This window comes from Crocuta crocuta, unplaced genomic scaffold (genome assembly GCF_008692635.1).
Source record: "Crocuta crocuta isolate KB4526 unplaced genomic scaffold, BGI_CrCroc_1.0 scaffold130, whole genome shotgun sequence".
NCBI lineage: Eukaryota > Metazoa > Chordata > Mammalia > Carnivora > Hyaenidae > Crocuta > Crocuta crocuta.
Window position 1 is genome coordinate 15,199,969 of NW_027527920.1, and position 11,299 is coordinate 15,211,267.

Below are 11,299 nucleotides of genomic sequence, written 5' to 3' on the forward strand. Positions count from 1 at the left end.
CTATGAAGTAGGAATCAAGGTTTCTTTTTTCTAGTTATTCATTAAATATTTTTTGAAACCTGTGTCCTTTCTCTATAGAATTACATGGACTGCTTACTGAAAATCAATTTACTGTATAAATGTGTATCAGAGTCTGTTTTCTCTATTTTATTTCATTAATCTATTTGTGCCTCCTTAGGGATGTGCTCTGTTAATAGCACACTGTCCATGGCTGTGTAGAAAGTACTGAAATTAGATAGTGTAAGCCCTCCGATTTTGTTCCTTTTTTCATTTGTTTTGGCTCTTCTAGTTCCTTTTCATTTGTATATACATTTTAGGCTCAGTGTGAACTTCCCACTTATAAGTGCTTTTGTTCCACCCCACAAATTTTGGTATAGTCCCATTTTTAATTACCTTATGGTATTTTTTCATTTCTGTCTTTTTTAAAAAAATTTTATATCCTTATTTTATTTTAAGAGATAGAGACAGAGAGCGAGTGGAGGAGGGGCAGTGAGAGAAGGAAACACACAATCTGAAGCAGACTCCAGGCTCTGAGCTGTCAGCACAGAGCCCAATGCAGGGGTCGAATCCATGAATTGTGAGATCATGACCTGAGCCAAAGTTGGACACTTAACCGACTGAGTCACTCAGGTGCCCCTTTTCATTTCTATTTTTTCTTCTTTCCCCCACTGGTTATTCAGTACCATGTTGTTTAATCTCCACATATTAGTGAGTTTTCCAGTATTCCTCATGTAATTCATTTCTAGTTTCATACCATTGTGATCAGAAAGATGCCTGATACAATTTCAATCCTCTTAAATTTATTAAGACTTATTTTGTCGCCTCCCACATGATCTAACCTGGAAAATCTTCCATGTGTCCTTGAGAAGAATGTATATTCTATTGCTTTTGGATGGAACAGTCTGTGTCTATCTGTTATGTTCATTATAAAGTGTTGACAATAAAAATATCTAGCTAAACCATAAAACTTACATTATACATAGGACCATATGACCAGTCTGACTCCTCACACAATGGGGTCAAACCAATCAGGAACTGACAACCCAGCACCTAGAGTTGTCCAGCCTGTATGGGTAGAACCTGAGAAAGAATGAGGGGGAAGGGATGGGAGTGATGACTGGGACCTTATAAAACAAGGACCTTACCTATAGTTGCGGGCATTCACTTTTCCTCTCTCTCTGTATCCCCTCTCTGTAAAGAGAGCTTTCATACTATTCTTCCTTTCTGGTCTTATACTCTAAGAAACTTCTGCTTGCTGCTCATTTTGTGTCACCTCTTCATTCTTTAAAGTGGCAAGACAACAAACTCTTGGTATTGAGGTTAAAAAAAATCCTACAACATTTATATAAGACGTGTGTGTGTGTGTGTGTGTGTGTATGTAAATAATTTAAAGGAAACAATAATTTATATCTTAAGGATCAGATTTTTAAATGTGACATTTCTACTTTGCTTATCCTGTTCAATAGCTGAATATTAACATTGGTTCTTACGAGTTAGAAAAGTCTGGGGTGCCTGGGTGGCTCAGTAACCAAATCCAACTCTTGGTTTCAGCTCAGGTCATAATCTCAGGGTTCGTGGGTTCAAGCTCCACATCAGGCTCTGAGCTGACAGTGCAGAGCCTGCTTGGGATTCTCTCTCTCTCTCTCTCTCTCTCTCTCTCTCCTAATCTCTTTGCCCCATACCTCCAAAATAAACTTTATAAAAAGTCCTACAACATTTGACATGCTTCAAGATCTAAACAGGTAGGGGAATCATAGAGAAATTCTATTTATGACATTAAAACACATGCTTTCTATTAAGTTTAATGATTGACAAGGAAGGTGGCGGGGGGGGATGTTAAAATTCCAGCTCCTAAAGGGTCTATTTTAAAAATAGGTTATTTGGCTCTAATTGACTTCTGATACTGATCATTCAAACACAAACACATTATCTTGCATAAGAACTTGCCACAAGCAAACTCACTTGTAAACTGGGGCAGAGGGAGAATTTGAATGTGAGCACCTAGGACAAGAGGAACTTTTTTTCATTAAAAAAAAAAGTCTTCCTTGGAATGGTTTCCATAACTGTGATTTCTTCTTTATAATTCCACTCATTAATCACCATGTAGTGTTTAATGAACACCTGCATGAATCATAACTTCCAAATCCAAACTGAAAATTCAAATTTTAGATTGTGTCTTCCTGTAATAATTATAATCCACCCCGGGGCTGTTCTGACTTGTTTGGTGTCTCTGTTTTTGCAGAACTTTAATCAGGGCACAGGGCTTCATTGTCTTCTCTTATTCCTCACCTCACCTTTTTCCAAATTCAGGGTCTCCCAACCTCTTCATTATTGCCATTTTGGGCTGAATAATGCTGTATTGTGTGTGGGGGGTGGCAGTGGGGGTGGAGACTGTCTTGTCCTTTGTAGGATGTTTAGCAGCATCCTGACTTCTACCCACTAGATGCCAGTAACTCTCCTGTCCCAGTTGTAACAACCCAAAACCTCTCCAGACATTGCCAAATATCCCCTTGCAGGGGTGGTGGAAGGGAATGAGAAAGGGGAAAACTGCCCCCTATTGGGAAACACTGCTCTCAAATCCATGAGGATCCCAAGCCTGCAAATGCTACCAAGAATGGCCTGGCCACCACCAAGCATGGTTTTCAAAGAAACCTTAGAACATGTAATTTAACCAAGTCAATGTTCTCCACCCTGGCTGTACATTTGAATCATTGTGATATTTACAAAAGAATAACTGGGTATTAGTAACTTTTAAAAGCTCCCCAGGAGATCTCAGTTTGTAGACAGGATAAGCATATGTACTTAGACATCATAATACTCCTAAAAACTTTTTAAAAACCCACCAATTTTATTTCAAATAGGAAATATCCAGGTAGATTCAGAGCAAGAAAAATATTCCATGTTAGGAGATGGTAGAACATAGGCCATTGGAGACATTTCTCATTTACTTTTCTGTGATCGTCACAAAGCAGTTGGGGGAACTGGATACCTCTGGGAAGGCTGGGCTTTTTAACAGTTTCACTGAGGATGCATCACTTGGTATGGTGCTTGTGAGTTACAAGCTTGTGGAGATTTGTCACCAAAGTGACATCAATTAGAGAACTTCACAGGGAAGAGGCTGACCAAGGGGAAATTACCCAAATGTAACGTTTGTGATTGTTATGGAAGGAAGGAGCAGCAATAGGAGCAAGATGTAGCAAGAGCAAGGAAGAGAGGCCTTCTAATAATGTTTTTCAGCACATGAAAAGTACAATCAAATTGCTACCTCTTTCCTTTGTTAGTGCATAAGTAACAATGGAAATAAAATTATATGATAAAGGTCCTTATATTTTAGGATCCCAGGAACATTATGTACAGAAGATGTACACATTCTGGCAGCTGCCAATCCATGTCTTCTTGCCAGCCAAGAAGGGCTGGCCAAGATTCTTGGCCAGTTATTGATTGATCTTCAGAAAGGTGTAGGATGCATTAGACGAGGCTCAACTTTCCATGTGAACTTCGGCAACTCACTTAACTTCCCTGAGCTTTTGTTTCTTTATCTCAGAAAACGGGAAGCATGGCATATACCTCAAACAGTCACCATGAGGATTAAATTAGATAATAAATATGAAAGTGTTTTGTGAATTGTAAAGCCCAATAAGGTAATGCTAGCTTTCCAGGGACCTTCTATCCTGAAGATTCCTCTAGTCCAGGATCCATTGGCTTTCAGTTTTGACTTCTAGGACATGTGAAGAATAATGGATCAGTGCAGCCATTGACTTCACTTGTCAAATGTCTGTCCTCAAGTGGACAATCAGGAAAATACATTTGAGTTAAAAATACAGAGTGATGTATTTTTCATGACTGAGGTTACAGTTGTATTTTATTATACTAAAGACAAGGAAATTAATTGGTGCCCTCTAAAATGCAAAGAGCAAGAGATTAATCTGACAAATGGTTTCCATTAAAAAGTTCCATTTGGTTTCCCAAATTTATCTTGTCTCCTGAGGTTTCTGAATGCCACAACGTCCTTCCCCTGTGCTTTCCAGCTGTATTCTACTGTTTCCTTTATTCCTAGGCTTGAAAAGTATCTGTATCTATACAAATATAGTGGCACAGCATAACTACAGAGTTAACTCTAATTCATGAACATATTAACTGAAATCACTATTTTGTCTTTCAATCAAGTTTTGGTTGATATTCAAAATGTAATCTTTGTGGAATTTGAAAACAAGGCTTTTGTAATGCTATTTCATACAAGTAATGCAGCTAAGATCACTCAAATAAGTCCGTGGTCAAGGTTTGAAGTGATTGGAACTCACCTAGTAATAAAGATTCCCATCAAAGGATGAAATAAACAGAGCAGGGGACAATCAGTGCTATTCTGGGGGAAACTGGTGGAGAAGAGGTCAGCATTTGTAAACTTTCACTTGAATGCTTTTACAGTTAGGTGCCTCACACACAGCTAGCAGAAAAAAAATGATTGGATTCCATCCTAGTCTTACGAAAACGCAGATGCCTGGATGCCATCTTTTCTGAAGAGAATACGAGTTCAGCCAATTGCAAATTTAAGACTGAGCACACTACTACATTATCACACTAAGTTCATATTTTTCTGTTTTGTCTTCAGATTGTTCTGTCTCGAAGTCTGGGTCAGGGTCTGGGTGGTGAATTTCAATGACAAGAACATAGATGAGGCCTCCAATGGCAGCACCAACCAAAGGGCCCACTACAGGAATCCACCAGAAGTTATTTCCAGCTCTGAAATCAAACGAGAAATTAGTGATATTGCACTTTCTCCTGGAATTATTGTCTAGGTATCCACTAAACAAGCCAGTCTTTCTCATGCTCATGGTTCCCTTTTAGCTCAGCAAGAACTAGGCATGACACTCACTGTAGCTTGGCAACCATCATCCTAGATTTTCCATACACCTGATTTCAGATGATCTATTCTGTTTTCCTATTAGTAGTCTTGAGAGAATATGCCACATTTCTTTTCCTTTCAGGTAATATAATCCCTGAACCCACTGTCAAAACTGAAGGCATCTAGGGATAGTTCAGGTTGATTACTCAGGAACTTCCTTTCTTGAATCCTGAAATGATGAGTCCTGGGGATAATGAACGGAAAGGTGTGGAGGGGTTCCTGAGAATCATCTACGAGGGCAACCACGACATAAACAATCAGAAAACATTTGTCAATGAATGAATAAATTAAGAAAATGAAATGTGGTTAAATGAATTACCTACTAAATATAATTTAATTGCATGCTTATTTTTTGAGGTCACAGCTTAAAGCTACTCTCTGATAAGGCTTTTGTGCCATGATTCTGTCTTCTACAGAAGTCTTCAATGACAGTACCTTATACTAAAAGTATAGCTCTGGGAGAAAGCAGGTGCCTTTGTAAATTGTTACCATCTTTCTCGGAGACAGGAAATCGATTTAAATAGCTCCACAGAAAGGAACATGATCCTCAGAAGCAAGCAAAAGTATGCGATGTATTGTTTAAGGATATATACATTTCAGATAAAACTTTTTTAAAACAGAGGAGTGAGAAGCACTAATATTCAGGATAATGTGGAGGACACAGGGGAAATAGCAAGAGCCCACACATATACTTGAGGACTTCACAGTGTCCTAGCTGGGAAAGGTTCATGGCTGTCCTTTTTACCATTCTGTTTAATAACTACATATATGTTCCATGTGGCGTTTGTTTCTATCACAGTTGGATTAGAAAGGATAATAAAGAAAATGAGCCCTGCCCTTGAGCTTCATTCTTCCATCTGCATGGTGGTCTCTTCCACCCAGACCATCCAAGTACTCTGAAATTAGATCATGGAGGGAAGAGCACCGAGGGTGAGCACAGCAGCCACCAGATGTCACTCTTACTGCACAGGAGAGAGGATGCTGCACTTTTCGCTGCTCTCAGCGCACCTTCACAAGCCCCCAAATCCAGGAGGACTTTCCTAGGAGAGGCACATGGGCTTTAAAGAGCTAGGAGCCTTCTCTTTGGTACACACAGGAAGCAAGTATAAGCCATCTAATTTGTCTACCATTTCCTCTCGTTCATCATGATTTAATAGCGAATCTCACTGTCATTTAACAGATTGGGGTCCCAGTTATGTGCCAGAACACACGTCCTCTTTTCACTGGCTGGGCTCTTCCTTCTGTCAGGGCTGAATGTGTTGTGCCGAGGTCCCAAGTCATAAATGAAGGTCCTCACATGTAGTATCCCGCCTGGCCGGTCTTACAAGTCCACAGTATCATTTGCATGTTGTGATTGGGAAACATCTGTGTTAATTTGCTTGAAGTACATACCACCAGCAGGAATTCCTCCCTTTGGGTAAACTCTTTAAAATATTAACAATACTCCTGAGATCCTTCATCCATGAAGTCATTAATTCCTTAATGTGAATTAGTGGAGAGAGCTTAGGTGGAAAACATCTTAATATTTAAGAGGATAGCAGTAGTCAGCTAAGGTCTGTTGACTTGCCCTTGTTGGACCCTCTGGTGCCCCACTCTGCCATCATCCCCACTGACTGTCCTACAGGGGCAAGTGAGGCCATGAGAATAAGGCAGTCTTGGTTTTCTCTGAGACCATGGGGGTAGATCCCAGCTGAGACATCTTCTGTGATGCTTATCAGGGGTAGGGAGCCCTGGAAGGATGAAAGAGTCTAGGAACACTTTGGAGACCTGTTATCCTTCAAAGGTTTTCTTGGGAATTTTCGAAGATTACCAGCCAGTCAGCTCTTTCCTAACTGGTTTCTGATCCTCTAGTCTCTTCTTTATCCATGTAGTGATGTCAGACTAATTTTGGTAAATTGGCGCTCCAAACACGTCAAACTTCTGCTCTAAATCTTTTGCTACTTCCCATAATCTACAGAATAGGGAGTAGCCCAAACCTGACTTTTTCATTCTGGGAGCCTAGATCCTCTGTGATCTAACAAGAGTTGTTCTTTTCAGGCTTCTTCATGCATCCTTTCAGCTAGACTAGATCACGTGTTATTCTAACATTCTGTCTTTGTATATAGCAGCCTCTCTGCCTGAAATAGCCTCTCTGTCCCCTGTTTAAGAATGTCCAAATACTATAAAATGCCCCTACTTCCACCCCTGTAATTCCTAAGCTTAGAGTTGAAAACCTCTCAAATCTTGGTGTTAATGAGTCAGTTCTCCTTAATGGCATTTGACAACTTCACCTTGGTTAACAGTTAAGAGCCTATGCTAACCCCTCTGAAACAAAACGTAAATAAAGGTGAAGGACAGCAATTGGGTTTTGTCATCTCTAGCACAGCTCCTTGAATAAGAGCTCAGGTAGCTGCATGGATGAATAAATGAGTGCATGAAGGGAAGGGACCCTGACACAGAGGGACATGGAGCTTAGTTTAGCACTAAGTGATTGTAGGACTTTGCCATGGACATGATCTCCTGCCTACACTTAATAAAACTGAGAGAGAACAGGCAAGGTCTCTGCCTATCTTAGAGCCACCATCACTCTTAGAGCTTTGGATGAATCACCAAGCAGAGCTCAAAGGCAGGCCTTTGAGGCATCTTTGTTCCAGGGTCTGTGTGGAGCTAACTGAGGTGACCTGGTCATGGGGGCAGTGGTCTCCTAGAATGAAGCTCAGGAAGGTGGAAATAACAAAACTCATCAGTTAATTCTGGGCTCTGGGAATCTTTCTGACATATGTTTTTCATTCTCTGTTGGAAGAATACAAAAGATCCTTCCTAGTTGGGGGCGTTCTAGTGGTAATCATTCTGGAACAAGAGCTTCTCACCTGTGGTACTCTTAACAATTTATCTGAATAATTCTTTGTTGTGGGGACCTGTCATGGGTACCGTGGGATGCTTGGCGGTATCTCTGGCCTCTACTCACTAGATGCCAGTAATGACTTTCATCTCCACCCTCCCCAGTTGTGATAACCAGAAATGTCTCTAGGTATTGCCAAACATCTCTGGGTGGAAAAAATCACCTCTGGTTGAGAGCCACTGCTCTAGACAATTCACTGCATTACTAGTTTCTTAAAGAGAGGGGATGTGGCTCAATTTTCTTTGTATCCTTCATCTCTTAGGACATGTCTGGCATATAGTGTTTATCCATTATTTCATTCATACTTTTATTAACTTCTATGAAACTCTGTATATGCCAGGCTCTAGTTTTGTTACTGTGGGTGCACCAATGAGGAAGCTGCCAGGTCCCTGTCCTTAGGATGCTTATATTCTAGCAGCTCTCAGCCCTGTCTATGGTGGTGATATGACTGGTATCAGTTATTTTAATAGCTAGTTTTTCACACTGGTGAAGACAACCCAAACCTACACTTAAATAAGTCATCACATGTGCGTGACTATATGTCAGCATTTAGAAACACTCAAGTCTTTTCTCACACCAAGTATTAAACTAACATTTCCTCACATGTGTCTCTCTGGCCTCTCTTTCTCTGTGTTGGAGCCCTGTTTCTTGATGAACCAAAGTGAGTTCCTTTCTCAGAGAGAGATGTGATAATAGATGGGGACTGACCACTGTGATTTTATGGGGCAAAAATGGGAAGGAAGAAATGGGTACAGTGTGTCCTAGAAGACTGGTCCCAACAATTGGCGTATTTCCTCACACATTCTGAGGTAGAAAGCATGGCGTCATGCCATTTCTTGTACACAGGCTTTCTTTTATATCTGTTCTACCAGGGACTTCCTATTCATACCTCAAGACCCAACTCAGCTCTCACTTCTTCACTGATGCCTTTTCCAATTTCCCCAGGCATAGCTATCTAGTCACTCTCTTTAAAAAAATTTTTTTAATGTTTTACTTATTCTTGAGAGTGAGAGAGACAGAGCACAAGCAGGGGAGGAGTAGAGCGAAAGAAGGACACAGAATCTGAAGCAGGCTCCAGGCTCCCAGCTGTCAGCACAGAGCCCGACATGGGGCTCGAACTCACAAGCCATTAGATAGTGACCTGAGCCGAAGTCGGATGCTCAACCGACTGAGCTACCCAGGCTCTCCTGGTCACCCACTTATCTACATTCCCTCAGCACTTGGTTTTAGAAGTTGCCAGAGCACTTATTATATTGCTCAAGGCTAGTGTCTTAGGTGATTTTGAAATTTCCTTATCTAGCACAGTGACCACAGCACACAGTGTTCAGTAGAGATATGCTAAATGAGTGAAGCATACATAGCACAATTCTCTAGAAGGAGCCCTGTAGTAGTATTGGAAGATATAAATTCTTGCCCCAACTTTGTATCAAAGTGAATCTGAAGACAAGTTATACAACCAAAATATTCACATAAAACCATATACCGATTATTATTATATAGGGCAAGCCTATCTCTTTGGAATTTACCTGGAGCCTCTCTCTCTCTCTCTGTCTCTCCCTCCCTGTCTATCTGTGCCCATGTTTGTCTGCCTCATGCCTCCCCCACCGCACCCCATATCACAAATCACTAGTGAAATATCCCACACTGATGACCAGAGTGTGCTCTTACCCTCCGCACTCCCATCTGAACTCTCCTGGACTTCTGTAGTCCAACCACAGCCCTCCCAGTGAGGTGCAGCATGGATCTTTCTCCCCTGACACCGCTGTTACTTACGTGAAGACCTCAAACCCCCATCCTGCCAAAGCAGTGAAAAGCCTGGGACTCAGGTCTCGAGCTGGATTCATGGCACAGCCACTGTTCAGTCCCAAGGAGGAAGAAATGGCAATAATCAGGAGGCCGATGACAACGGGCTCTAGGCCTTTGGGGACTCCCAAATTTCTGGAGTCAAAAATGGCAAAGACAATCATGAGGAGGAACATGGTGGCCACTACCTGCAGAGGGAGAAAATTCACAAGGGATTGAACTTGTATTCTGTTCATTTGCTCACCTCAAATTTTACCCCCTCTTATTCAAAAACAAACCTAGTAATGACTAACACACTTTAGTGAGCACACTGTGCCAGGTTCTCTTCTCATCACAGCAATCCTAGATGTGGGTGTGAGTATCATCCTCATTTACACATTAGCTACGTGCCAAAGTCACACTCAGTCAGCAGCAGTCAGGTGTGGACCCAGAGAGTTCTGCTCCGGAGACTGCCACCTTCACTACACCATCCAGCTAAGCTACTACTTAGGCCCTCAGGCAACTGGTAAGATGCTAATGGATAAATGGACAAAGGAAATGAACAGAAAATTCTTAAGAGAAAAATAGAATTGAGAAACAAATAGGTGGGAAAATCTGATTCGTAATGGAAAAATGCAAACAGTACTAAACGTTAGGGAAGTGATAGAACTAAACGTACCACTCTCAAAAGGAAATTCAGCAGTAATTTAGTAATATGCATTAAAAAAAAGTCCATAAAATTATCTATTCAGTTTGACCCAGCTAGGTATCTGAAAACCATACCATGGAAATAATTTAAAATATGAAAAAAAGTCATAAAACAAACAAGTTCACTTCGGCATTATTTATAGTACTAAAAAACTGGAAGACATCTAGAAACACATCAAACAGGGAAAGAGCTAAAAATAATGAAGGAGTGTCTATTTATGGTCTACTCAACAGCCATTAAAAACAATAAATACAAAAGCCATGTGATAATATTTAAAAGTGCTTATGATATTAAGTAAAAAATATATGCACATTGTATTTTACATTTAAAAAACATACATAAGAGAACTATTGTAAGAAAATATTATAAGAAATACAATAATAAGTATTCTGAAATGGTGCATTCTAGTTTGTATTTTCCCCACTATTTTCTATTTTCCAAACTTGTTTTTCATACTTAACACCTAACTGATGAATACTATTCACTGAATACCTGTTATGTGCCCCAGGTGTTTCATATGTTTATCTCATTAGCATTTCATAATAACCCATCAGATAAATCTATTATTATTATTACTATTTTAAGTAATCTCTATACCCAACCTGGGGCTCGAATTCACAACTCCAAGATCAAGAGTTGCATGCTCCACTGACTGAGCCAGGCAATTGCCCATTACTCTCAGTTTACAGATGAGGAAACTTGGGGAGAAACAGGCTAAGAAACTTGCCCAAGGGCACACAGCTCATGAGCAGAAGAATCTGGCAACAAATTCTTTAGAGTTGTATCTCCTCATCATTTCATCTGTTTTTCCGAACAAGAAGATTTTGTATTTGTATTCAAAGAATCATGTTCTCCAAAGAGCGCTCTTCCTTGGAGTCTTTCCCCACTCTCCCAGGCAGGATAGAAGTTTCTGCCTCTGGGCTTCCATTTCATTCTGACTTTACTCCTATCGCAGTCCTGATCACCCAAACTACAGAGGGATCTGCTTACTTGTCAGATTGGGCACCAGACCCTGAACTTCTTT

At 40.5% G+C, this 11,299-nt stretch overlaps 1 protein-coding gene across 1 annotated transcript in view; it reads right to left on the reverse strand.

Moving 5' to 3' along the window:
- Positions 1-2,825: 2,825 nt before the first annotated feature.
- Positions 2,826-11,299, reverse strand: part of AQP9 (aquaporin 9) — a 48,714-nt gene continuing 40,240 nt past the window's right edge. Inside the window, exons 5-6 of the mRNA XM_077747934.1 lie at positions 9,558-9,775; positions 2,826-4,740 (exon numbers count right to left, since the gene is read on the reverse strand). Coding sequence (XP_077604060.1) covers positions 4,566-4,740; positions 9,558-9,775 — 393 coding nt within the window. The 3' untranslated portion in view covers positions 2,826-4,565. The remainder of the gene's footprint in view (positions 4,741-9,557; positions 9,776-11,299) is intronic.